Here is a 25574-nt window from a genome sequence, read left to right as displayed (position 1 = left end):
TAGGTTTTTTATTTTTTCCCAGCCATGGTTTTTACTGTGCCAGAGGGCTCGGGATTGTGTCAGGGTCCTTGTCACTAAAACCCCCTTGGCTGCACTGGGGCTCAGGGGTGGCTTGGGAGATGGGTGCTCACAGGGATGGATCCTTCCCCATTCCTGGCATGAACAGTGTTTGTACCCCTCCAAAATTCGGAGTAGCTCCCTCCTGTGGTGCCTGTCAGGTTCCTTCTCATTCCTGGAGCAGCTGCCACTCCAGTTGTCCCATCCAGGAGCTTTCCTGCGACTCCTTTTCTGAGCTGAACCCCTGCTCAGGGATGGGCGAGACAGGCTGATTTTCCATGGCTTTTAATCACTCCTGAATGCCACAGTCCAGAATCCCACGTGGCCCTGCAGGCAGCAGCAGATTCCAGAGCAATAAATAAATAAAGTTGCACAGTTGCTTATAAAAACCTGAGGCTTCACCCCGAGCAGGGCTGTGATGTCCCCGTGAGCTGCCGTGTCATTTAATTAAGAGCATTAATTTTTTCCTGCCCTTGGAGTCCCCAGTGCTTCACTTTTCCCAGGGTCAGCTGGAAGGGGCTGTAGCCGTGAGCAGAGGGGTTTTACTGGGAGAATCGGGATGTGAGCTGGGCCCTAAATTCTGGATGCTGGGTTGGGAAGGTGCTGCCCAGCCGGGTGTTTAGGCTTGGTCCAGGTGCTGATCCTGCCTGGGATAAACTTTCCTTGTGGCTGTTTGGTCTCAGGGGGTCTCTCCAACGTTCACCACGTGCGAAATACCAGGGTTTGGTGCCTGGGCCCTCCCCTGCTGGTGATGAGCCTCAGCCTGGCCCCGGGTGGGTGGAATGGCCGTGGCACAGCTGGGCTGCCAAATGCAGCACTGGAGCCTGGAACCAAGAGCTGGGCTTTGCAAAACCCTGCTCCTGTTCTGTCCTGCCTCTGGGGACACCCCTGCCAGCCCAGGGGCTGGGGACACTGAGCCCTTGGGGAGTGGCTGGAGCTGGCAGCTGGGTGCCTGCACCGAGGCTTTGCTCGGCTTTGTGCCAAAATCTTCCCCTGGGGGTTCCTCCAGTGCAGGGTCTGACAGCTCGGGAATAAATGGGGCATTGTTCCACCGTGCCCAGCCACGGCCAGGTGCAGTAACCACACCAGGAGCAGCATTCCAGGGGCATTAACAGGAGAATAACTCTCCAGCCACGGCCAGCACAGCTGGCTCCAGCCCTGCACAGCCCCTGGCCCGTCCCAGGAGCGGGGGGGGGGGGGGGCACACACCAGGCACGGGGCTTTATTTATTATTCTGGTTTTATCCCCCAGCAAGAGCAGCTGCTGCCAAAATGCCCCTCATGAGCCGGGCTCTGAGCTCTGAGCAAACACGGCGTGGGGGTGGCTGTGTTTGCTGGCTGCCCTCTGCCAACAGCAGTTCCTGCTCCTGTCACAGTGTGACAGCCGCCTGCCCTGGCCCTGGGGTTGCCCCTCGAGCCCTGTGGCCACCGGCCAGTGCGTGGCCACCTCCCTCTGCCACGCTGGGGGTCAGCTCACGTGCTGCCCAGTGCATCCCAAAACCAGGGTCCAAACTGCTGTGCCATCAGGGTGGGGAAACTGAGGCAGGGGGTGGCCAAGAGGAGAGCTCCGAAAAGCTCTGCTCAGCAGGACTCTGTGGGATCCGGCTGCTTTGGGTTCGGGGTCATGTGCTGGTGGTGTTTCCCAAGCCCAAATTCAGGTCGTGGGGCAGAGCTGAGCCCACTGCTCTGATGAGGATGAGGATTGGGGTGGCAGAGGCAATGCTGACAGTCTGCAGCACGCCTGGCTGGCTCATCCCTGCATTAACCACGTTTTCTGTGACCTAGAAAACTCCAGCTGGCGCAAGAACCACTGCGCTGCTTTATTTTAGAATGAACCTAAAAATTATAGGGGCAGATTGAACTGTGTGGGCTCCCTCTACACTGGGCTGATCATCCCAACAAATAACCCCCCTCATTCCTGCTCTGGGGGTCACATCAGCGCTCCGAGGAGCTGTAGCAGCTGCCACGTTTCCCCACTGTCCGTCCTGAGCTTGGTGAAGGGCTCAGGCTGCTGAACTGGACTTGGGCTTGTATTGTTCTAGGTCTGGTCTAACCCAAAGGTCATATTTATAATTAGGACAGGCTGATGAAATGGTTCTGGCCTGTCAAACAGAAACCCCCCACTGCAAACAGGAGTTTAGACTTGTTTGCAGCTCTGTGGTTATTCTGAGCAATTCAGTCCATGGAGAAGCCTGCGGGAATTGGGGCTCTCTGTAAAACTGAGAAACCGGTTTTGTCTTTGGGAGAAGGAGGGGAAATGCTGCTGGAGACGGGGGCTAAAGCTGGAATCAGTGAACCCCACGGGTCCTGTTCAAACCCTTCCCAAACTGGGCGAGTCTGGATGCACACTGGGTACCACAGGGTGTCCAGCAGGCAAGAGCAGAGGGACTGAGGAGCAGCAAGGGGGCAATTCCAGGGTCACTGCCGGATGCTTAAAGCCCCCAAAAATCCATCCCTGTGCTGCTCAGAGCTCTGCAGGGGTGGGTGATGCTGCCTGGGGGATCATAATGCTGCTGGGACCCCAATCCCTCCCAACCACCAGCCAAACCCTGACTCCACCCCGACGTCTGCTTCTCTGAGATACCGGCATGAGGCCCTTCAGCAGAGCCTGTGCATCCTGCCCAGACAGGCCCGAGTTCCAGGGGTGAGCCCTGAGCAGAAGGAACAACGAACCTTCAGGTTTACAGATGGAAATCAAACCCTTCTTTTTCTACCCAGCTCTAAATTAATTTTTTTTTGGTGTTGCCACCTTCCCTTTGAGCTCTCGGATCTGGCCTAGGAGAGGTGTAAATCAATTTTAACTCTGCTCTTCAACTGCAGCCGCTGGGAACTGTGGCAGGAGGGTCAGATGGTGCCTTTCCTCACCGTGTTTGCTCTCTGGCATCCAGCTGACAACTCCAGCCAGCGCCGAGCCAGCCCGGGAGGCTGCGAGTCCCCCTGGCCCCAGCTGGGCTGTTTGTTCTCTGCTGGGCACCGAGCCGGGGAGAAAAGCAGCATTTTCCTCCCTGTTTTGAATTTCTCTGCTCTGCCGGACTTTTTGTCTCGCTTGGGAAGCAGCAGAGCCACAAGAAGGGGGACAAGGGAGGTAAGTCCCTCTTTTCTGTCTGCTCAGGCTGGCTCCGCTCGCCTCTGAGTGCTGGTTAATATTTTTTTGCAGCAGGGGCCAAGGTGACGGAAGAGGAGGAGGAGAAGGAGGAGGAGGAGAGCATCGGAGGAAGGCAAGGGCCCCACGACATCCCGGCAGGGAAAGCCAGCCCGGAGCGAGCCTCGCTGGTGAGTGGAGCCTGGTGGGAATGTGCCGTGAGCTGTCCAGGGAACTCCTGCGGTGTCAGGATTTCCAAGTGGGAGTTTGAAGCTTGGGGTGACACTGTGGGGACACCGTGGGGACACCGTGGGGACAGTGGGTGCTCTGGTGGCCGCGTGGCAGCAAGAGGGGGGTCTCAGTGGGGTGATCCCCAGGGCAGACTCTGGTCATGGCCTGTGGCTGGTGTGGGAGGGGCTCTGTGCTGGCCCCAATGCACCCCTCACGGGCACCCAAAATCCTGTGCCGGGAGCAAATCCCGAACCGTGCCCTCGGCCAGGACCCGCGCAGGGGTTACGGTGTCTGCAGGCTGGATCTGTCCCCGTTTGTCCCCAGCAGCCATTGCACCTCCCTCTGACAGGGAGCAAACCTGGCACCTTCGATGCACCCAAACAGCTCCTGAGCTCCAGGGGGGGAAAATAAAAGCGGTTTCTGGAGGCGTGAGCGAGCACGGGGTGGCCGTGGCCTGGGAATTCCCAAGCCCCTTCTTTAAGGGGGCCCCCCTGGAGGGTGTTTGGGAGCTGCACACTGGAAAGGGATCCCAGCAGCCCACTCAGGGACGTGTCCCCAGGGCTCAGCATCCAGAGATGGGTGGTGAGGTGAGCAGCGGGGCTGGCCAGGGATCCCCTGAGCTGATTTTGGGATTTGCAGGTGGAGATGTCCTACATGAGCCGTGCCTGGCGGGCAGCCGCCCCCCGCCGCCTGCCAGCCCCCTGGAGAAGCCCCCGGCCCTTCAGCAGCGCCTCGGGCCCCACGGCCAAGAAGAGCGTCCCGTACCAGAAGACGCTGCAGGAGGAGGGCCCCGGGAGCGGCGAGCCCAGCCGGCCCCCGCCCGCCTCGGCACAGGTGGTGGTGGTCGGCGGGGGCAGCCTGGGCTGCCAGACCACCTATCACCTGGCCAAGATGGGGGTCAGCGGCGTGGTGCTGCTGGAGAGGGACCGCCTGACCTCGGGCACCACCTGGCACACGGCGGGTGAGGCGCGGGGCGCGGTTCGGGCGCTCCCCGAGGTGCGCACGGGGATGCTCAGGGCTTGGGATGAGCCGCTGTCCCTGGGGTGGATCCATTGCACAGGCTGCATCTGGATGGGCTGGAGAGTTTGGGCTTTAAGTGTTGAGAATTTCTGGTTTTCTTTCCGCCATAACCTTTTTTTAAACGTGTCCCCCCCCCCAATTTCCTTTTTTTCCCCCCCCCCGAGATTTAAGCGGCTGCAGGAAAAGGAAACACTTTATTTCCACAATTTTTCCCCCCTTCTTTCAGCCACTTTTCTTTGGCAGAGAGGGAGAGCTATACAAGCTCTTTCTTGGGGTCACTTTTGGGGTCCATCCCCTCCATAAAACCCTTTCCCCCATTCATTTGTCGCCCGAGGAGGACAGAAACCGATGCTTTGTAGCTTTGCCGCGTATCCACGAGATGGAGCACGAGCCCCGCAGGGTGACACAGGACACGCGCAGGACATGGGGACCCCCTCTGCACCCCGCTCGGGGTGATGGAGAGGTGACACAGCGTCCGTGCCACCCTGGCCGTGTCCCCCGCAGGTCTCCTGTGGCAGCTGCGTCCCAGCGATGTGGAAGTGGAGCTGCTGGCGCACACGCGGGATGTGGTCAGCCGGGATCTGCCGGCCGAGACGGGGCTGCACACGGGCTGGGTGGAGAACGGGGGGCTCTTCATCGCCTCCAACAAGCAGCGCCTGGATGAGTACAAAAGGCTCATGTCGGTAGGGAGGAGCCCCGGGGTGTCCCCGGCAGGGTGGGCTGCAGGAGGGGGGCGGGTTTTGGGAGCAGGGCTGGAGATCCCAGGGCTGTGGAGCCCCCAGGGCTGTGGAGCCCCCAGGTCTCTGAATGTCCCATCCCTCACTGGCTTCCCACTGAAAAGCAGCAAGTGGCCCTTCCAGGGCAGCCTCCTGATTCATAAGGCAGCAAAAATCCATCAAACTGCTCCAAAGTCCGCAAAATTAAATCCAGCCATGGATTTTTGACAGTTCAAACAATGGTAGCATCATTTTCCCCATCGTGCAGCATCATTTTTCCAGCTGCACAGGCAGCTCGAATGCAAATCTGGGGCCATATTCCCTGAAATCTGAGCATCACCCCACGCTGGATTTAGGGTTTGCCTCACATGGGAGATAAACCTGTCCTGGGATTCTCCTCCTCCTCCTTCAGCAGCAAGTGATGAGCAAATGTTCCTTACCTGAGCTCCCGGATTTCCTGTCCCTTGGCAGCTGGGGAAGGTGTATGGTGTGGAGTCCCACGTCCTGACCCCGTCACAGACCAAGGACCTGTACCCTCTGATGAACATCGATGACCTGTATGGCACCCTGTACGTCCCCAAGGATGGCACCATGGATCCCGCTGGCACCTGCTCAACTCTTGCCAGAGCAGCGACTGCCAGAGGCGCTACGGTAGCTCTTAATTAGTAATTACTCATTAATGCCCGTTGGTTTCATCCTCTGCCTTCCCCATCTCGTCCTTTCCCACCAGGGCAGAGCTGCTCCTGCAGATTTGGGTCTTCCCCAAGAAGGGTGTTGTCCTTCTTGGTTGGGTCACAGTGACGAAGCTGGCAGGAACCGTGAGATCCAGGGGAAAGAGAGGGTGGAAAAAAGACTTTTAGGAGCAAGACAAGGTGCTCAGAAGGCTGCTTAGGTTCACTTTTCCCCGATTTGGGGGCTGCATGTCAGGTGAGGTGGGTTGTCCCCCCGCCCTTGTGACCCCGCTGTGACTCTGCCACCTTTCCTCTGCCACCAGATCATCGAGAACTGCCCCGTCACGGGTATCCAGGTGAGAACTGATGATTTTGGGGTGAAGAGGGTGCATGCAGTGGAGACAGCCCACGGGACCATCCAGACTCCCTGCGTGGTGAACTGTGCAGGTACAGGGGGCAGGGCACGGGGGAAGATGTGGGACAGGGGCAGCGGCCACAGCTCACAGGTGGCTTTGCTCCCGTGAGGCAGAAACTCTGTGCCAGTCCTTGTCCCCGGTGTGGCTGTCACCTGCAGCTGTCTGGGGGTGTGGGGGATGGAGAGGGGCTCAGCTCGGGGTCGTTGTTGTCTCTCCAGGAGTGTGGGCACGGGCCCTGGGCCGGCTGGCGGGCGTGCATGTGCCGCTGGTGGGGATGCACCACGCCTACGTGGTGACCGAGCGCATCGAGGGCATCCAGGTCAGTCCTGCACGAGCTGCAGCTCGGCTCTTCTGCCCTGGGGGACAGGGCTGGAGAGGCAGAAAGACCCCTGACCCTTTCAGGAACCCCCAGACCTGTGGGACCCCCCCCTCCTGCCAGGCCAGGCTCTGCTCTTGGGGGAGTGCACACCCTCAGCAGGGCTGGCAGACCACCCTGAACAGAGTCAGATTTAATATTTAACGAGGGTACAACTGGCAGGATAATTTTTTTTCCTCAGGATCTCTGTGTTTGGTGTCTGAAAACAGCCCTCATAAAGATCCCAGACCCTTTCTGAGCAAGCCCCAGGCCCGGCAGGCAGAGGTGTAGCTCTCCAAGCATTCCTAAACCATCCCTAATAATCTGTTCCTGCCATCTGGCTGTGGAGAATTGCTCGGGAGTTGAAGGAGGCTTCTTCATTCTCTCAGGCCCCAGCACTCTGAGGGTGACACATTAATTGCTTTCCATCCTGCTGACACGGTCTGTGTCTGACCTTTCAGCACGAGGTGCCTCGCTGTAAAAATGCCGTGGTCCACGGTTACATTTCTGTCCCAGTAACTCCACGGTGCCCTACGCAGCCAGGAAGACTTCAGAGGAGAGGCTGCAGCTCGCAGACCTCGGTGCCTCCCGTTCAATCCACTTAATTCCACTTGTCAACACGGCTTGCAGCAGGCCCTACACCGATTCTTCAGTGTTATCTAAATGTTTCTCCATCCATTATTCACGAGAACAAATCCCTCATTCTTCGTGCACCAGTGCCTGCGCGTGGAGCTGCCGCATCCTCCTGCAGAGGCGGGTGGCAGAGGAGTGATGATTCCTGAGCTAGGATCAACCACAGGGGCTGCTTGCCGTCCCCAGGGCACCCCTGGGTGCTGCTCAGGTGTCTGTGGAAGCTGCTCTGCGCATGGTTTGGCCAGGTTTGCTGGAGCTGAGCTGGGTGTTTTCCTCTCGGGGCAAAGCAGGTGCCCAAATTTCGGTGCTGAGGGAACACCCAGAGCCACTGCTTGTGCCATCCTCAGCAGGTCACTGCTGCAGCTGCCCACCCTGTGCCCTGGACCTCGCTGGGTGCTGCAGGGGTGTCCCCACAGCTCTTGGCCTCCTCTGACCCCTGCACTCCCCCCTCCCCATTTTTCAGAACATGCCAAACGTTCGTGATCACGACGCCTCGGTCTATCTCCGTCTCCAAGGCGATGCCCTTTCCGTGGGTGGATATGAGTCAAACCCCATCTTCTGGGAGGAGGTGAGTGGAGCCGGGAGGTTTTCTGGGGGAACGAGGCAGGTTTCCAGGGAAGCCACCTCGGAGGAATGGGCGCAGGCGTGAGCGCTCAGCCCCTGCATTCTGCGGGTACCAACCTCCGGTGGCTGGTGGGGAAACCAGGGGGGAGCATCTTCCCTTTGGGGCTGTCTGTGGCACAGATACGCAGTGCAGGAGAGCCAGAAGCCCCTGTGCCCATCCCTCTATCCTTAATTCAGACTTCTGGTTTGTCTGGATTGTTCATGAAAACCCAAAAACCGCAGAGATTCAATGCAGCCTCGACTTATCTTCTCCGAGGCTGCCAGACATGAGAAGGTCTCACATCATCTATTCTGTGTCTTGATTCGTGTTTCTCAACTTTAGGTATCTGAAAAATTTGCTTTTGGCCTCTTTGACCTGGACTGGGATGTTTTCATGCAACACATTGAAGGTGCTGTCAACAGAGTGCCAGTTCTGGAGAAAACAGGAATTAAATCCACCGTCTGTGGGCCAGGTAACGTGGCTGTGGTGGCACCGTGGTGACGCCGTGGTGACACCGTGGTGGCTGGGTTTCTCCGAGGATCTTGCTGGAGGCAAAGGGCAACTTTATAACCTGGGGAGAAGAAGAACTCTCTGAACACAGAGGAAGTGCTGCTGGTCCGGCTGCAGTGGTGGCATCTTCCAAGGGGTGGCATTCCAGGCCCAGCCTGGGTGGAGGAATAGAGTCACACATCCAGAGACTCACAGAATGCTTTGGCTTGGAAGGGATCTCCAAAGGTTATCGAATTCCAACCCCCTGCCATGGGCAGGGACACCTTCCACTGTCCCAGGCTCCTCCAAGCCCTGTCCAGCCTGGCCTTGGACACTTTCAGGGATCCAGGGGCAGCCACAGCTGCTCTGGGCACCCTGTGCCAGGGCCTCCCCACCCTTGTTGGAAATAACTTCTATCTTATCATTTCCTATGACCTTATAGATTTCTTATCATCTCAACTGACCCTCTTTCAGTTTAAAACCATTTCCCTGGGGAGCTGATTGCCTTGTTCCAGTCTGGGAGTGAATGGATTTCCAGCTGATGTTGTGGCTGCTGGACTGGAAAATTAAGGGGCAGATGTTTTTAAGCAGTGGCTGTTATTTTACCAAGTGTTATCTTCTCTAATTATTTTTACTACTTGCTCCTGGTCCAGTGACATGAGATTTACCCAGATTTACATCCCAGGCAGTCTGGTGTGGAGTTAAAGCCATCCTTGCAGTGCCAGACATCGAGCCTGAGCCCTGCACGCTTGGTTCAGCCTTAAAATCCACTGTACACTAAAAAAATCAACTGTAATAAAAGCCCTTTTTGCTGAGGCACTTAAAGGGAAGCTCTTTGGGTTGTATGAGGGGAAAGTGTGGCACATCTCTGGCCCTGCAGCAGATCAAACATGACTGGTACAAGGTGGAGACCTTGGCCCTGGGTCCAGTGGTTTGATTACACTGTGGTGTGAGCAGAGCAGAACTGGCTGCTGGTAGATGAATGTCTCCTCTTTGTGGTGCCATAATTGTCATTTCCCAAGGCTCAGCTCTCCTCCTCTTCTCCTTCTTGATTGAAACCAGCAGCCTGTGGCAGCTGAGTCATGCTGGGCTGAAGCAAATGGCCAAGGCTTTGTCCCCTCTGCTGTGGTCACTGTGCCAAGGTGCCTGGAGCCCTCACCACCCATCCCAGGGCAAAGTCAGCCGTGCTGGCAGGGGAGGTGCTCTGGCTGTTGCTCCATTAACTCCCTGAGTTTGTAGCCTGGAATGTGTGTGCAGGGGTGCTGGCACGTGAGGAGCTGCTCTGGTGACAGTGGAAATATTCTGGCTCTGCTCCTGCCTTCTCTGGAGCAGTGAGACCAGGGGACACAGACTGGGCATTGCTGAGTGGGGAAAGGCCACATTGAACTCAGTCTTCCCTCTCTCCTTCCACATGGATGGATGGATGGATGGATGGATGGATGGATGGACCATCATCAAACAGGGAGGAGGATAGCACACCTCTGTCAGGGGCTTTGCTGTCCTCCCTGCTGAGGATTTGCAGAGGGATTTCCAGGGCTGATGGCCCTGTGGAAAAGCACTGGCAGCAGGAGACATTATGAGCACAGGAGAGACATCCCCGGCAGTCCCTCAGCTGAACCAAAGTCATGAAATCTCCCAGCAGGAACTGATGAAGGTGGAATACAGTCACCACCAGGAAATAGGGCTCAGAGGTTGAAACAGCAACAAACAGATCAGTGTAGCACCCTTGACTGGGGGATTGGGAAGGAAAAAAGAGCCCTCACAGTGTCTCGTGCACCTTCTCCTGCGTGCAGGGGAATTCATTTTGCTTCCCAAATTTTCAGTCTAACTCCCAAAACCTGTGCTGGGAAGTGCTCAGTGTTGGTCCAGTTCTGGCCCCACTGACCTCTCTGGGAGCAGGACGGGGTCAGCACGGGAAGCTGCAGGAAAGCTGTTTGTAAAGCGTGTGACACATCCCCAAGGTGTGTGATCCCCTGTCCTGGCCTCGCTGGCACAGCCCCTCTCTGTTTTTCAGAGTCGTTCACAGCTGACCACAAACCCCTCATGGGAGAAGCTCCGGAGGTCCGAGGGTTCTTCCTCGGCTGTGGCTTCAACAGCGCCGGTAAGAGAGACCTGAGGGGATCACCACCTGCTGGCATCATATCCCAGGCGGATCCTGGCATTCCACAGCCGTGCTTGGCCTCCTGGCATCACCTGCATGCCCCCCTCTCCCCCAGGGATGATGCTGGGAGGCGGCTGCGGCAGGGAACTGGCTCACTGGATCATCCACGGCCGCCCGGAGAAGGACATGTACGGCTACGACATCAGGCAAGTCACCCGTACTGCCCCAGCTCCCTCCTCATCCCTGGTGCTCCTTGGGGACGCTTTCCAGGCAGGGCTGGATGCTGGATCGGGAATGGGTGCCCAGGCAGTGTCTGTGTCCCGAGTGCCCACGTGGGGTTTATCCCGTGTGCCTCACTCCGCTCCCACACAAACAACTTCCAGCAGGCGCGAGGGGATGACGCTGATGGGGCAGGATGGGGTGATTACCTTTGGGTTTTGCTGCTCAGTTAGTGCCGTGCCTAATCCTCTAAGTTAATAATCGGGGGGATGATTTCAGCAGCACAACGATCAGCTTGGCCCCCCTCTGCAGCACCACCCGGGCCGGGGGTTGTGACTGTGCAGATGTTGGCTCAGTAATTGCTTTTGGCTTGCTTGATTACCTTTGATTGGGTTTGGGCTTCCTTACAGGGCTGCAGTGACAGCAGCCACCTTGTTGGGGACAAAGCTTTGAAAATCTCTCGTTGCTTTAGTGGCCAAGCTGGGAAAGGCCACATTGGCTTGGGCTGGGGGACTGAGGGGCCTGCAGAGATCGGGGGGAGATGCCTCCAGCTGCCCCCTTCCACCAGCTGGGCTCGGGATGGGGATGGAGAGATGGAGAAATCCCAGACCAGCACAGCCCCCCTGACCTGCACCGAGGGACCCCAGCCCTGCTCAGAGCAGCCAGGAGCTTCCCAGCCCTTGCATCTGCATTACCCAAACATCTCCCGTGTCCCCTGTGCCCTGTCATCAAGCTGTCAGTCCCATTCCTTCCTTTTGGTGACAATTACCAAGCTCCTCTTTAAATAACTCCCTGTTCCTCACATTTCAGTATTTATCCTCTCAGAACATTTGCTTGTAAATATTTCATCTGGCAGCTGTTGCCCGCTTGCCACTGTCAAGAATTCAGCTCGTTGGTGGAGGGGCTGAGGCTGATGGGGCAACCAGGGGTTGCTGGTGACATGCCATGTGTCACCTTCTGCCAGCAGAAGAGGCAGCTACTCTCAAAACTCTTGGGGAGCATCCCTTGTATCCCTTGCAGGGCTCAGCCCCACTGCTCTGCCTGTTTTCTCCACCCAAGCAGCAAGAAAAGCTGAAAGTATCATTTTAGAAGTGCCTAGAAATGACATCTTGTCTTTCAAGCCCTGCCTGGCTCCCTTTCTCCAGCCCTGGGAAACGTGCGCCCTGTGCCCAGGGCTGCTCTCCCTGAGTTACAGGTCTCTGGGAACAACAACCTGGCCATGGGCTGAGCTGGCACATTCCTTCAAGGAGTTTTCTGTTTGAAAGATGAAAATACGTCAGATGAATTGAAAATGATTTGGGGTGTATTTATATTTCAGCCTGGGGAGAATTGGGTGAAAAATGTAAGGAATGTCCAGGGCTCATTCCCTCATCAGGGCTGTGTTTAAAGCCAGCGTGTGCCCTGAGGCCGTTCCCATGTTGAAGTGGGGCAGAATTAGCCTCAAGACTCATTTTTTTTCTCTTTCCACTGCTCAGCAGGGCTGTCTTCTGCTCGAAGTTGCTCTGGGGTGGGGCTGGGAGCTCGGTGGGGGCTGCAGCTCCGATGGTCAGCACCATGGCACGGCCAGCACCGAGCCCTGCTTGGCTCTTTTGCTCTCCCCACGAAACTGGAGCAGGAAGAGCAATTTTACACCAGCAGCTGCACCCACATCTGGGTCTGGTCAAAAGGGCCATGACCTGGGGGGCTCATCCAGATGTTGCCATCTCCCTGCCTTCCAGGAGGTTTCACCACTCCCTGACCGACAACAACCGCTGGATCCGGGAGCGCAGCCACGAGTCCTACGCCAAGAACTATTCCGTCGTCTTCCCCCACGACGAGCCGCTGGCAGGACGCAATGTGAGGAAGGACCCCCTGCACGAGGTGAGGGCACGACCTGGGCTGGCCCTCACAGCAGCAAAAAGGAGCTCACAAGGAGTGGCTGAAGCTGTGTCGCTCCCCAAAACTGCTGTGCTCCCATCCATCCATCCATCCATCCATCCCGGGGAGATCCCTGCCGGATCCCAAAGCTCACTGTGAAGATTCTGGGGCCATGGGCAGTTTAATGGTAGAGATGCTGAGCATTCCCATGATATTGAACTCAGCAGGTATGGATCGAGGCAAGGGAAGAGGGGAGAGGAGGGCTCCGAGGCTGAGTGGGTGCCAGGGGCAGCTGAGAGGGTGCTGAATGCTCACAGGAATCTCCTGCGCCTGCTCTCCGTGTCCTGCTCACGGTTCAGCAGCAGCTTCTCCCCAGAACAGCGTCTCTCAGTGTGGATGAGGCTGGGACACAAGGAGGGATGTGGGAAGAGGGATGTGCCTCTGGAGATGGTTTTGCCAGCACCCCCTGAGTGGTTTTGCTCCCAGGGCTTCCTCCTTCTCCTGCCTTTCCCAGCCGCTTCCTCACACATATCTCCATAGCTGGATGCTCTCAAGATGCAGCAGTTGAGAGAAAAACCTAATTCCCAGGATTTTGCTGCACCAGCAGCTCAGAGGCCCCCAAATCCCTTGAGGTACTCAGGGTGACTCAGCTCCAGAGCCTCATCCCAGCCCTGGCAAAGCCACCTTTCCCAAGCCCATTCCTGCTTCTGTTTGCCATCACACCGTTCCTCTTCCAGCTGGAGGGCAGAGGCTCAAGCAGTAAAACAGACACCCCTGCCCACCGGCCCCCGGTGTTTGGTTGACAGCTCAGTTGTTTTCTGTCACTGAGGATGCAATTTGTTTTTTAATAGCACGTCTAATAAGCGATGCCCACTTGACTGACAGCCTGGCATTTATCCGTGCAGCTCCAGAACATGTGCTGTGTTTTATAAATAGGCACTGAATGATTTCTGAGATGTTCAACAAAATCCATTCTTTTCCGAGCTGAGGCTCCAAACAGAAATGTCTTAATGGATCCCTAATTAATTGCGTGCAGGGAGATTTTCCTGAGAGCACAGAGGAGGAATGAGAAGGTTGCTGTATAAATATTAGATGTTGTTATATAATTACTCTGTAAACATGGTGGGGAATCCTGCTGTCTGCATGTAGCATCTCCTGGTCACTAATTTGGGCACCCTAGTGCAGGTTTTGGTGGGGTGCACAGCTGGGCTGTGAATCTTTGCCCCTTGACCAGCCTTGAGGAAAATATCCTTCCTGAGGGGGACAAAAATCAGGCAATTCTTAGGTTTGACACTGTTCTAAAAGACAAACTGCAGGGCTGATTTTGGCTGTTGATAGCCAAAGCCAAGGGGTCACAAGTCTGGTCTTGAGCCCACATTTGCACCCAAGGAGGGCAGCCTGGGTGCTGCTCAAAAAGCAGTGAAAAAGCTTTTTAAAAAACCTTTTTGCTCCTGGTTTTTGGTTTTTTTTTTTTTTTGTGTAGGAGCTGTTGCGACAGGGCTGTGTTTTCCAGGAGAGGCACGGCTGGGAGAGACCCGGCTGGTTCAGCCCTGGGGGAGCAGCTCCGGTAAGGACAGCACAGGTTGGGGGGGGTGTTCAGCCTGGAGGGACCAACAGTAGTGGGGATCCATCTCTGAGGGCAGGGATGCTGTGGTAGGAACCCTCACCATTGGCAGGGACGTTGGAGTGAGGATCCATCACTGAGGGCAGGGATTTTGTGGTCAGGACTCATCCCCATGGGCAGGGATGCTCTGGTAGGACTCATGATCATGGACAGGGATGTTGGAGTGAGGATCCATCTCCATGGGCAGGGATGCTGGGGTGAGGATCAATCACTGAGGGCAGCGATGTTGGAGCGAGGATCAGTCACTGAGGGCAGCGATGTTGGGGTGAGGATCCATCACTGAGGGCAGGGATGTTGGGATGGGGATCCACCTCCATGGGCAGGGATGTTGGGGTGAGGATCAATCACTGAGGACAGGGATGTTGGAGCGAGGATCCACCTCCATGGGCAGGGATGTTGGGGTGAGGATCAATCACTGAGGACAGGGATGTTGGAGCGAGGATCCATCTCCATGGGCAGGGATGCTGGGGTGAGGATCCATCACTGAGGGCAGGGATGCTGGGGTGAGGATCCATCTCCATGGGCAGGGATGTTGGGATGGGGATCCATCTCCATGGGCAGGGATGCTGGGGTGGGGACCCATCACTGCCAGGATGGGGACCCACCACCACAGCCAGCTCTCCTGGAGTGGGGTGAATATGGCACGGAGCCCTTTGGCTTTGGCCTCACATCCTCTTCCTCCCCATCCCCGTGCTCCCACCGCTCCCCCAGGTCCTGGACTACGACTACTACGGCGCCTACGGCCGGGAGCGCCACAGGGACTACGCCTACAACCGCCTGCTGGGGGACGAGTACACCTTCGACTTCCCCCCTCACCACGACATCGTGAGTGGGGCGGGCAGCCCCTCCTGCCCTGCCAGGGCTGCTTTGGGTGGATTTGGTGATGCTCAGAGGGAGGGGAAGCTCCCAAACTGGGAAAAATGTTCCAAAAATATGAAGAGAAATGTGTGGCCCGTGCTCAGAAACCTCGGGGGAGAAGCCATGGGAATTATGCTGCTGCTCTCCTAAAGTGTTGAGACCAGCTTGGGGAAAAAAACCTCAATTTGATGAAATTCAGGTGTTATTAATGATAACTGTCACTGAGTTAGTGAGGTAAGGAATGGGATCAGGCACTCAGGATGGCCTGTCAGGCTCGCTCCAGTGAATACCTGATTCTTTCAGGAGCGTTTTGAAGCTGTGCAGCCTTTAAAGGCACCGGGCGAGTGTCCTGGTATCATTTCCCGTTATGTAAATGGTTTGATTTGTGCTTCCCTTTGTGGGCTCGGAGCATGGCTCAGCCTCAGCGCCGTGTTTGCTTTAATTGCAGATCAAGAATGAATGTTTGACGTGCAGGAATGCCCTGGCTCTCTTCGACATGTCTTATTTTGGGAAATTCTACCTGGTTGGGCCTGAAGCTACGAAAGCAGCCGACTGGCTGTTCAGTGCTGATGTGAGCAAAGCTCCAGGTACAGGCTCAGCTCCTCGTTTTGTTGGGGAAATCACACCCCAGAACAACCCAGGGGAACCCAGACTGGCTTTTCCTGTAAATGCTGCCTTTGCAGAGGGTATGGGAAGGGTGTGGGAGAGGCTGCTCTCCCTGTTCTCACCAGAGTCTGGGTCCTGCCTCGTTTGTACAGGGGCTCAGTGCTCGGAGATGCTCCCTCGGGGATGAGGGAGGGGGTTCTGGCCCTCTGGCTCCAGCTGTGGCTCACATCTGGAGCTGCGATGGGTGCTGGAGTAAATCAAGCACAGCCCCCGCCAGCTGTGGTTCGTTGTTCCCTTTTCCGAAGCAGCCTTTCCAAGGATGCAAGTTCAGCTCCTCACACAGGAAGGGGGAAAAAGCCTCGTTCCTTTCCCCTTCCTGCTGCTGGCACACCCAGGGTGGGTCAGGGCAAAGCCATTTAACGATGGGGACGCATCTTGCTGCTGCTGCCCACCTCCCTCCGCCCCACGGCTCCGTGCCGGGGCTGGCTGATGGGCAGCGGTGCCCGTGTGCCCTCCGCAGGCTCCACCGTGTACACCTGCATGCTGAACCGGCAGGGCGGCGTGGAGAGCGACCTGACCGTCAGCAGGATCAGCCCCGGGGCGCCGGGATCCCCCCTGGCCCCAGCTTTTGAAGGTAAAAGCCCCGAGCCCGAGGATGCTGCAGGAGGGAGCGTTCCTGCGGGCGCTGGCTGCGTTCAGTTCCCAGCCTTTCCCGCTGCCTTTTCAGCTGTGTCAATGCACACAAATTTTGGGTTTAACTCCTTAGCTACAATAGAAATGTTGGGGTTTCTAACAGGTGAAGGTAGCTCTTGCTGTGTGCAGCTGCCTCCTCTCAGCTCTGCTGCCTCAGGAAAGGGAATTTTGGTGTTTTTCTCCCTCTGAGAGGGAGCCACGTTGTGCAAGTCACAACGTACCCTTTCCAGTCCTGGGCAGGTTCGTTCCAGCACCTCCTCCATCCCTGCCAAGCTGGAGGGGCTGCAGGCACCGGGGTGATTGCATTTTCCTAATGGCAGCCACCTGGCTTTTTCCACCTCTATCCTCCAGTCCCCGTAACCCGATTACAGCCCCTGTCCCCGGGGCCCTGCACTGCTCATCGCTGTTATTGGGTTTGTCCAGCCCCGGCTGGCGGCTCTGACCTCTGTCCGAGTCCTTATCAGCTGCAATTAAGGGGGATTGAAAGGCAGCAGAGCGGCCCTGGGGGCAGAAATGGCATTAGGCAGCTGCGGAGGAGGATGCTGAGCTCGCCTGTGGCCAAGCACAGGGTGTGCACTTGGGTGGCCGGTGCCACAGAGCCCTGTCCCCACGCTGTGTCACCTTCAGTGCTCTGGGGCAATCTCACCCTGCTTGTCCCAGCAGCGTGGGGTGCCAGTGACTTCATCCCTTCCTTGTGGGAGAATCCTTCTTCCCTCCTGTCTGGGACCCTGGCACAGGAAGCAGGGTGGGAAGTGGCTGGCGGAGCTGCAGGTTCTGTCGGGCGCTGGAGGAGTTTAATCACAGCAAAGTCTATTTTTCCAGTTACAGTAGGTGGCTGCACTTATTACCATTATGACAGAATACCAGAGAGCAATTTCGTAGTGGCAGGAAAGACAGCGGGAAGATTGATTACATATTAATCAGCTCTCAAACACCATCCCTCGGGATTTTTCCACCCAGGATTACTGAGGAGATGAAATTCTTCCTTGTGTACAGTACAATCCCCACACTGGTTATGGGCTGGTCACTGCAGTGATGCCTTAGGTTTTAGATTTTCTATTTTCAAATCCTGCGCTGCCTGGTGTGTAACTCTGGAGTTTCTTGGAGCCTGTTCATTTCTGCTCTCTCGTCCCAGGCAGACGTAACAAAGCCTCTCCAGGCCTGCTCTCCAAGGACACCCAGACTGTCCTAGGCCCAAAAACTATAAACCAAAAGCCTCTAAAGGGAGGGCAAGTGGAGGGAAAATTACCTCATTAACTGAAGCTTTAATTGGAGAATGAACCCTGCTATGCAAATGAACCAAACCTATAAAAGTGTGAAGAACTCGTGCCCTGCCGTCCATCTCGGGGTCCATTTTGAGAACAGCCTCAGGCTCCCCAGGGGTACCTTTGAAGGCCTTTCAAATAAATACCTGCCTTTATTCCCTTACTCCTGTCTCATCTCTGTTTCTAGGAGGCCTCTTAAGGCCTCAGCAGCATTCCCTGCTCCCACCTGTAGCTCACAGCTCCCCCCCCACTTGAGGCTCTGTTCTGTACTGGGACAAAAGTGCTGTTGGTCCCACAGAGTTTTTTCCTGTGATGCTCACACAAACTCTCACTTTTACTGGTTTTCACTGTGCTGAGCCCCACAAAAAGCAGTTAGCAGAGCCCCAAAGCCTTCCCTAATCCCACTACTCTTTAACCCCGGCGGTTTTTTGGCAGTCCCCACTCGGGGCTGTGCAAGCTGGAGAGACTCAGGGCTGCACTTCAGGCTCTGCAGAGCAGAACCCACCCAGGCCAGCACTCTCAGCCCTGAAAGGCTGCCCGGGGCTGTTTTCCAGGGGACGGCTACTACCTGGCTATCGGCGGGGCCGTGGCCCAGCACAACTGGTCCCACATCACCACCGTGCTGCAGGACATGAAATTCCAGTGCAAACTCCTCGACTGCTCAGAGGAACTGGGCATGATGAGCATCCAGGGCCCCCTGAGGTGAGCGGTGTGGCTGCAACCTGACCGTGGGGAGGTGGAGGGAGGGATGCAGGGAGGGATGCAGGGAGGGGTGCAGGGATACAGGGAGAGATCCAGGGATGGAGGGAGGGATCCAGGGATGGAGGGAGGGATGCAGGGAGGGATGCAGGGATGGAGGGAGGGATGCAGGGAGGGGTGCAGGGATACAGGGAGGGATGTAGGGATGGAGGGAAGGATTCAGGGATGGAGGGAGGGATTCAGGGATGGAGGGGATGGAGTGGGGTTTGCCTCAGGTGCAGGTCCCCACGTTGGGCAGGGGTCGGTGTGAGCCCCATGACAATGAGTGCTGATCCAGCTAGGGTAACACTCCATTTTCCATGGGACTGAAATTTCTTTTGAGGCTCCCACAGCACTGCACATCAGCCACCTCAGCTCCTCTTTGGAGTGAGAAGTCTGTCTTGCCAGAAAGATGAGGGAGAAAGTTTTAGGGATAACCCTCAGGGCAGGCTGGGAACTGAGTCCCTTCACTGCACCCACTTTGCTGTTTCCCCACAGCCGTGTTGTCCTCCAAGAAGTGCTTGACACCGACCTCAGCAACGAGGCCTTCCCCTTCTCCACACACAAAATCACCACGGCTGCAGGATGTGAGGTAGGAAGGGGCCATTCCTCGAGCTCCCAGGGAGCTCTGGGCTCTGAGAACCCACCAGCCTGCACAGCCAAGAGTAGAATCCCAGACTGGTTTGGGTTGGAAGGGACCTGAAAGCCCCTCTCATTCCACCCCTGCCATGGCAGGGACACCTTCCACTGTCCCAGGGTGCTCCAAGCCCCATCCAACCTGGCCTTGGACACTGCCAGGGATGGGGCAGCCACAGCTTCTCTGGGCACCCTGTGCCATCTCCCTCTGTTAGGAATGTGTCCCCTCATTATTGCAGAGGTTTTGTTGTGGTTTTTGTTGGAAAAGGTCAAAACCCAGAGTGGGAATGGGGTGTTTCCCTCCCTGACTGCCTGCCAGGTGCCATCCCACTCTCCCAGCCCTCCCAGTGGTGCCACAGCCTGGGCTGAGCTTGGGGAAGGGATGGGGTGACTCATGGCTTTGCAGTGATGCCAGAGGAACGAGAGACGTCTCCATGGATTAGGGTGAGCAGTGCTGATGAGATCTACCTGACACTCCAGACACTTTCCATTTCCCCCTCCTCATAAAAAAAAAGGGGACAACTTAATGTAAATCTTGTCAGGTACTGGCAGTAGGGACTGGGCAGCCTGGCAGCTGCTGTGTTTGGTCACAGGAGAAGCCTGACAGCCCTAAGCTTCCTGTACAGGCACAGATCATCCTGCTTCTGCTCGGGCTCCAGGGCTCACATAGGCCCTGAAGCTGCTGACTGAGCCTGCTTGGAACACCCTAAATAGAAGAGTCGGTGACCATGAAGTGTTATTTTCTCAAAGGAGAAATGTCCTGGGAAAACCTGCACCTGGCAAGTTTGGGTATCGGGGAAAAGCTTTTGCAAGGTTTCCCCCAGAAACTCTGCCTTGCTTTCTCAGTGACGTTTATCCCACATGAAATATTCCTATGGCTGCAAAAACACTTTGGAAGAGAGGGTGGAGTTTGTACCCCATCCTTCCCATTGGAAATCTGGGCAGGCCTTGATCCCAGGGCATCCTTCTCCTGCTGGATGAGCCAGCTGGGAGGAGGGACGGTGCCCAGGACTCACTCTGGCTCTCGGGCTGGTGGGGGATGAAGGAGGTGAAGGTGAAGCAGTAAATCTCATAAAAGGCAGCAGGAGAGCCGGGAGCTGCAGCAGGCTGGATGTTAAGGAAATTGGGTTAAGCCACGTGCGGCCACTTTTCATTCAGAATTAAAATGGCTTTAATTCGACTGCAGCTGCCTGCTGAAGGGATTGCTGCTAAATCAAATTAGGGTGTCTTGATTTATGAGCAAGAGCCTGGCCAGGCCTTAAGGTGGTTTAACTAAGGCACAGATTTTGCCCAAGTCAGATTAATCTCCAGACCATCTCCATGAGTGCACCCTGGGCTTTGGGTGCCCAACAGCTCAACCCACAGCAAGTCCAGGGTCCCTTGGAGGGGAACCGTGGCCTGGGGGACTTCAAAGCCAATCCACTGGTGCAGGTTGTCCAAACTGCTGGATTTTAGTCTCCATTAATCCTCCCCACACCCTCCCTAGTCAGCCTGTAGCAGGCCGATATCATCTTGTAATAATCTGCTTATCCCCCAGGAAAGGAGCAGAAATTCTTCAGTCTCCACAGGTGTGATGAGTTTATTTGCATTTCACCTCAAGTTTGTAAAAAATAATCTGGTCCCTCAAGGGAGACAGAGCTGGCAGAAGTTTTGTGGGTTCTTTGAAGTGTAAACTCCCTGATGGACAGAGAAAAGCTTTCCTGCCTGAGGGGTGTGGGCTGGGAGGGGACTCCCTGCCTGCTGCCAGGGCCACCCTTCAGGAGGTCTCCTTTGTCCCGCTGGACAATGAACACCAGGGACTCCATCCCACGCCGGAATCAGAGTGGGAGGATTTCTCAGGGCAGCAGGCTGAAGCCCTTGCTGATATTATCGCCTTCCAGGGGGATTAAACTGGACCCAACATCTTAAAAAAGTTATCACTGAGATTTCCCTGCATTAACTCGTAGTTGAACAGAATCAGCTGGAGTCAAAGGAGAGTTCCAGCAGTGTTAATGACTCTGGAAATTATGGATTGGTTTGCGAGTTTATATATAGAGTCTCTCATTGTATGGAACAGCAGAGAAAGGTCCCCCTTTGAATCTCACTGCTGGAGACAGGGGAAAGTTCAGGTTTTCCTATTCTACAATACTTAGAATGCTTTTGAATCGCTGCACAAAAACCCAGGAACTGATTCTATTTCACAGCTCCAGCTGAAAAACCTGTTCCTATGGGAATCCAGAAGAACTGCTGAGTCCAGCCCTTGGCATTCCCCTCTGTGGTGGGATGTGAATCCTGCCTGGGGTACACACACGAGGGGGCAACCCCAATCCCTCCCTGTGCCGAGCTGATCACTGGCACCCCAGTTTTCCAAGGATACCTCTTTTCTGTGGGGCACTGCTCTTGCTGGGATGCTCATCCTTACCGAGCAGCAGTGGTTTGAGAGGAAGTTTCTCCTAGGAGTAACTTGCTCTTGGTTGTAAAGAGCACTTTAGCTGCAGTCACAGACAGGGTTAATGAGCCAGGAAGTTGCCTGTCAATCCCCAGAGCATCTCCTGCTGCAATGAAGGCAGAAGGTGGCTTGCAGCAGCCTCATCCCTGGCTGTTCCCTAATTAGATGACACCTTTGTGTAGATGAAAAGCCTCCTCTGAGCCCCCTGTGCCTGTGCCCCTGGGGAAGGGATTGCCAGCCTTTGTGCCTGGCTGTGGGGCTGTGCCAGGACCAGGGCAGGAAGGGGCTCCTGGCATGGCTCCTCAAAATAAATTCCCCATCCTGTGTGTTCCCTCCTCCTCTCCACTCCTACTGCAGAGGTTAAAGCTTCTTACAAGCTGCCTTAAATTCTGCTTGAGGACCTGATTTTTGTGCTTGGGAAAGCAGGAATGGGTTTGGGTTCCCAGCCATGCCCCCTGGCCATGCTGGCAGCACAGAACCCAGGCAGCCCTTGGGCACTTCTGCCTGCTCTGGGCAGCAGCTGCTGGTGTCTGTTTGCATTTGTCCCCGGGATTAGAGAGCACAGCTGGCACCAGAGCTCAGCAAATGGCAAAATGCAGCTTCTGCCCCAACCATGGCCAAGCCAGCCCCAAGGCCACCAGGACCAGCCTGGAAGTGTGTTCTGAGCTGAAAACTGCTTTGTTAAAAGGCCAGGTCACAATCCAGAGCAAAACTCTGGAGTTAATCTCTCTCCCAAAGCGAGCTCTGCCTTTGCAGGGGATGTGTATCTGAAGGGATGAACCAGAGGGGGTTTGTGGGGGAGGAAGAGGAGAAATATGATGGGATGAATCAGAGGGAAAGGCAGCTCAGGCTCAGGGGCTGTCTCCAGGGAAGGTGCCTGCGTTGGGGTGGTCCCAGCTGGCCTGGAAAGCTTTGGGAATGGAGATGGTTTCATAGGGACAGCAGGAGGGTGCAGGCAGGGCTGCCTGGGTGAGAAGCTGGGGGAACATGGGCCTGCAGTGCCAGCATGGTCTGTTCCCTGGGATTGCAGGCAGGCTCCGTCCCCAGGAACGAGGCTTCCCTGGAGAAGCACTGAGTCCCTCGTGCCGATCTGCTCATTCCTCCTTGGGGCTTCATGGATTTGGTGAGGAGCCAATCTGGCAGCACAGCTTTGGGACACGACCTCCGTGGGGAAACCTGAGCATTCCTGGTGGGAATGGGATGTGGGTCAGGACACTGGGCTCAGGCCCTGCCCAAGAGTCTTTGGGTGCCTCTGCTGTGGGAGCACTGTCCAAGAAGGGAACACTGCTGGAGGAGGGACGGCAGTCATGAAGTGCCCCAAAAGTAGGACAGTCCTGCTGGGGACCAGCTTCCCTGTCTCAATGGATCAGCAGAGGGAGACAAAAGCCCGGCTGGAGCTGGAGCATCACATCTAACCCCAGCCCTGGATTCCGTAGCCAGAGGATGCTGCCAGCAGCCACCTCTGCCCACTGGCACTGACGGGAGCTGGGTTTGAGGTGCCAGGCATAGGTCGTGCAGAGATGAGAACTTCAGTCTGACCCTGGCTTTGTGCATGAGGGAGAGCACAGAGCTGCCTTCCACCACAAGGTTCCCACAAGGTTCCCAGGCAAAGCTGGCTTTTCCCCTGATATGGGAGCATGTGGCCTCTGCCACCCTGCCCAGCCCAGCTCCACTGCAGGGATGTTTGACCTCTTGCCTTTGCAGGTCCGTGCCATGAGGCTGTCGTTTGTGGGCGAGATGGGCTGGGAGCTGCACGTGCCCAGGGCTGACTGTGTGAAGGTTTACCGGGCGGTGATGGAGGTGGGAGCCCGGCACGGCATCGCCAACGCCGGCTACAGAGCCATCGACAGCCTCAGCATCGAGAAAGGTCCTTTCCTCCTTCCAGCAGCACTCTCTGCTTTCCCTCCAGCAGAGGAACCAGGGCAAGGAGCTTTTCCCAGCTTCAGGGTGGGTCAGTGTGGCTGGAGGTGCGGCAGAGTCTCAGAATGGTGACACTTGCCCAGTGTAGGCTCCTCTCGAGGGTGTTTCATCCAGGGCCAAGTGAATGAAGGGCAGCACGTGTCCAGGGGGCAGGGCTGATTTCTCGGTGTCCTGGTGCTGTGACAGAGATCAGTGGGTGACCCTGCTTGCTCCCTGCAGGGTACAGGCACTGGCACGCAGACCTGCGCCCCGACGACACCCCGCTAGAAGCAGGCTTGGCCTTCACCTGCAAGCTCAAGTCCAGCATCCCCTTCCTGGGCCGGGAGGCTGTGGAGGCTCAGAAAGCCAAGGGCATCTTCCGCCGCCTCGTGTGCTTCACCACGGAGGAGTGAGTACCCTGCTGGGTCTGCTCCCAGCCCAGGAGCACCCCTGGAGCAGCACCGAGCCCACCCAGCCCTGTGTGCACACACACACACACAGGTGCCACACCTGGGCGCACGTGGGGCTCAGCTTCGAGCCAGCTCAGCTGTTTTCCGTGCTCTAATTCCATCTCTAATTTAAATCCCACCGCAAATCCCCTGGTGGATGTTTAATGGGAGCTGTGAGCGGTGTGACGGGGTTGATCTTGTTTCGCCCCGAGCAGCGGGAGGCTTTGCAGATCGGGCTGGAGGGACTTTGGGTTCAGCAGGGAGAGGTGAATGAGCCTGTGGGCAGCGGGAGCCCTGGCACTTGGGCTGGCCTGGGGCAGAGCCAGGGTCCCCCCAAACCCCTCCGCCCCGCGGTGGGGCTGCGCTGTGGCAGCTCTGCCCGTGCCTTGCAGGAAGGTGCCCATGTTCGGCCTGGAGGCGGTCTGGAGGGACGGGAAGGTGGTCGGCCACATCCGGCGGGCAGATTTTGGATTTGCCATCGACAAAACCATCGCCTACGGCTACATCCGTGACCCCGCGGGCGGCCCGGTGAGTGCGGAGCCCCGGGATGGCCGAGCCCCGCTCCCTGCAGCGGCACGGACCCGCCGCTCTCACCTGCGGGGGGATGCGGGCCAGCAGCTCCCTCCTGCTTCCCCCGTGCCGGCTGCAGGGTGAGGGGTGTCACGGCTCGCTGGTAAAGCTGGTGTCACCCACTGTCACTGTGTGAGGTCCCAGCACGGCTCAAGTGCTGCCTCGGGTGTTAATTGCGACCGAATATTTAATTGCAGTAGTGGATTAACTCACGTTGTAGGGAGCAGTGGGCAATAGGAGCAGGGCAGGCTCTTAATTAACCCTGGGAGGCTCCTGGGTGATCAGTTAGGTGCCCTCATTAAGCGGTGTGCTGTGGGCAGAGGTCGGGGTGGCATCTTCAGGGTTTGTCTCTGTGCCGACCAAGAGCTGTGTGTGTGCTGTGACTCCTGCTCCTGCTTGCCTTGACTTTTCATCCTGCATCCCTGCAAGAGCCCCAAGGCAAGTGGGTTTGTGGGCCGGTTGCCCCAGGGAACCCCCTTTTCTCCCAGTTATGAATGTTCCTCCTCTCCCTCTCCCTTTTCATCTCCTTTTTCCCTTTTCCCCTTTACTTTCCCCTTTTTCCTTTCCATCGTGTACCTCCACAGGGGAAAAAAAAAAGAAACCTAAAAAATTTCAAATACTGTTGGGTTTTTTTTTAAACAGAGTGCTTTTAACAGCTCTTTTCCTCCTTTCTGCACATCCTCTTGGGATGGTAGAGCTGGGTTTTGTGCAGGGAGCAGATCTGTGGGGGTGGGGTGGGAGCTTGCCCAGGGATGGAGATGGGATGCTGGCACCCTACAGGGGTTTGTTTTTCCATGGCTCTGCCTCGCAGGTTTCCCTGGATTTTGTGAAGAGTGGCAGCTACGAGCTGGAGCGGATGGGAGTGACCTTCCCAGCCCAAGCTCACACCAAGTCCCCGTTCGACCCCGACAACAAACGCGTGAAGGGCTTTTACTGAGGCTGCTGCGGGTGCTGAGAGGGAAGAGGAGCTGCCGGCTGAACTCCCGGCCCCCGTGTGCCCCAGCTGGCTCCGGGGTCAGCTGCAAGGGCCTGGCACCCGTCTGGAACTCGCCAAGTAAATTTGGGTCCGATTAGAGGGCAGAGGAGGAAGAGATTCCAAAAAGTCCAAAGGCTCTGATGCTCTCTTCTCCAAGCGAAGTGCTGCCACTGCAGTAATAATTGTTTTTCCCGGGTTAATTGGCCTGCAAACAGCGTTTGGTCTCACTGCATATGAAGTGGTTTCAATTTTTGACTTTGCTGGAAACTCTTTTCCCCCCCCTGCAAAATGTAGTTTCAGGCTGCCTGGAAATGAATTTTTTTTAAACCAACTCTGCTGTTATTACAGCTGGAGCCTCCAAACCTGCCGTCCCTCTGCTCCC

At 56.4% G+C, this 25574-nt stretch overlaps 1 protein-coding gene across 2 annotated transcripts; it reads left to right on the top strand.

The window, feature by feature from the left end:
- Positions 1–2695: 2695 nt before the first annotated feature.
- On the top strand, positions 2696–25523 carry SARDH (sarcosine dehydrogenase). Of its 2 annotated transcripts, none has more exons than XM_042052091.1 (22): positions 2696–3141; positions 3217–3329; positions 4009–4330; positions 4894–5072; positions 5577–5756; positions 6100–6223; positions 6411–6511; positions 7644–7748; positions 8127–8256; positions 10288–10374; positions 10490–10580; positions 12312–12453; positions 13934–14017; positions 14786–14899; positions 15381–15519; positions 16059–16172; positions 18051–18198; positions 18733–18826; positions 23003–23165; positions 23438–23606; positions 24039–24174; positions 25028–25523. In XM_042052091.1, the coding sequence occupies exons 3-22, from the start codon at positions 4015–4017 to the stop codon at positions 25151–25153; spliced, it is 2742 nt and encodes a 913-aa protein (XP_041908025.1). In that variant the 5' UTR covers positions 2696–3141; positions 3217–3329; positions 4009–4014; the 3' UTR covers positions 25154–25523. The 2 variants fall into 2 exon arrangements, with proteins under 2 accessions (XP_041908025.1, XP_041908024.1); XM_042052090.1 differs by having other exon boundaries at positions 3214–3329.
- The last annotated feature ends 51 nt before the right edge of the window (positions 25524–25574 follow it).

The sequence above is a fragment of the Corvus kubaryi genome, unplaced genomic scaffold (assembly GCF_017639235.1).
Source record: "Corvus kubaryi isolate FWS band 111438036 unplaced genomic scaffold, C.kubaryi_AGA036_p1.0 78, whole genome shotgun sequence".
Classification (NCBI taxonomy): Eukaryota; Metazoa; Chordata; class Aves; order Passeriformes; family Corvidae; genus Corvus; species Corvus kubaryi.
This window is presented reverse-complemented; position numbering and strand designations above follow the sequence as displayed.

Coding starts and splice junctions, on each gene's coding strand:
- SARDH (XM_042052091.1), top strand. CDS start 4,015: ATGTCCTACATGAGCCGTGCCTGGCGGGCAGCCGCCCCCCGCCGCCTG. Junction 10,375..10,489: donor CTGTGGCTTCAACAGCGCCG/GTAAGAGAGACC, acceptor CCTCTCCCCCAG/GGATGATGCTGGGAGGCGGC. Junction 15,520..16,058: donor TGATGTGAGCAAAGCTCCAG/GTACAGGCTCAG, acceptor TGCCCTCCGCAG/GCTCCACCGTGTACACCTGC.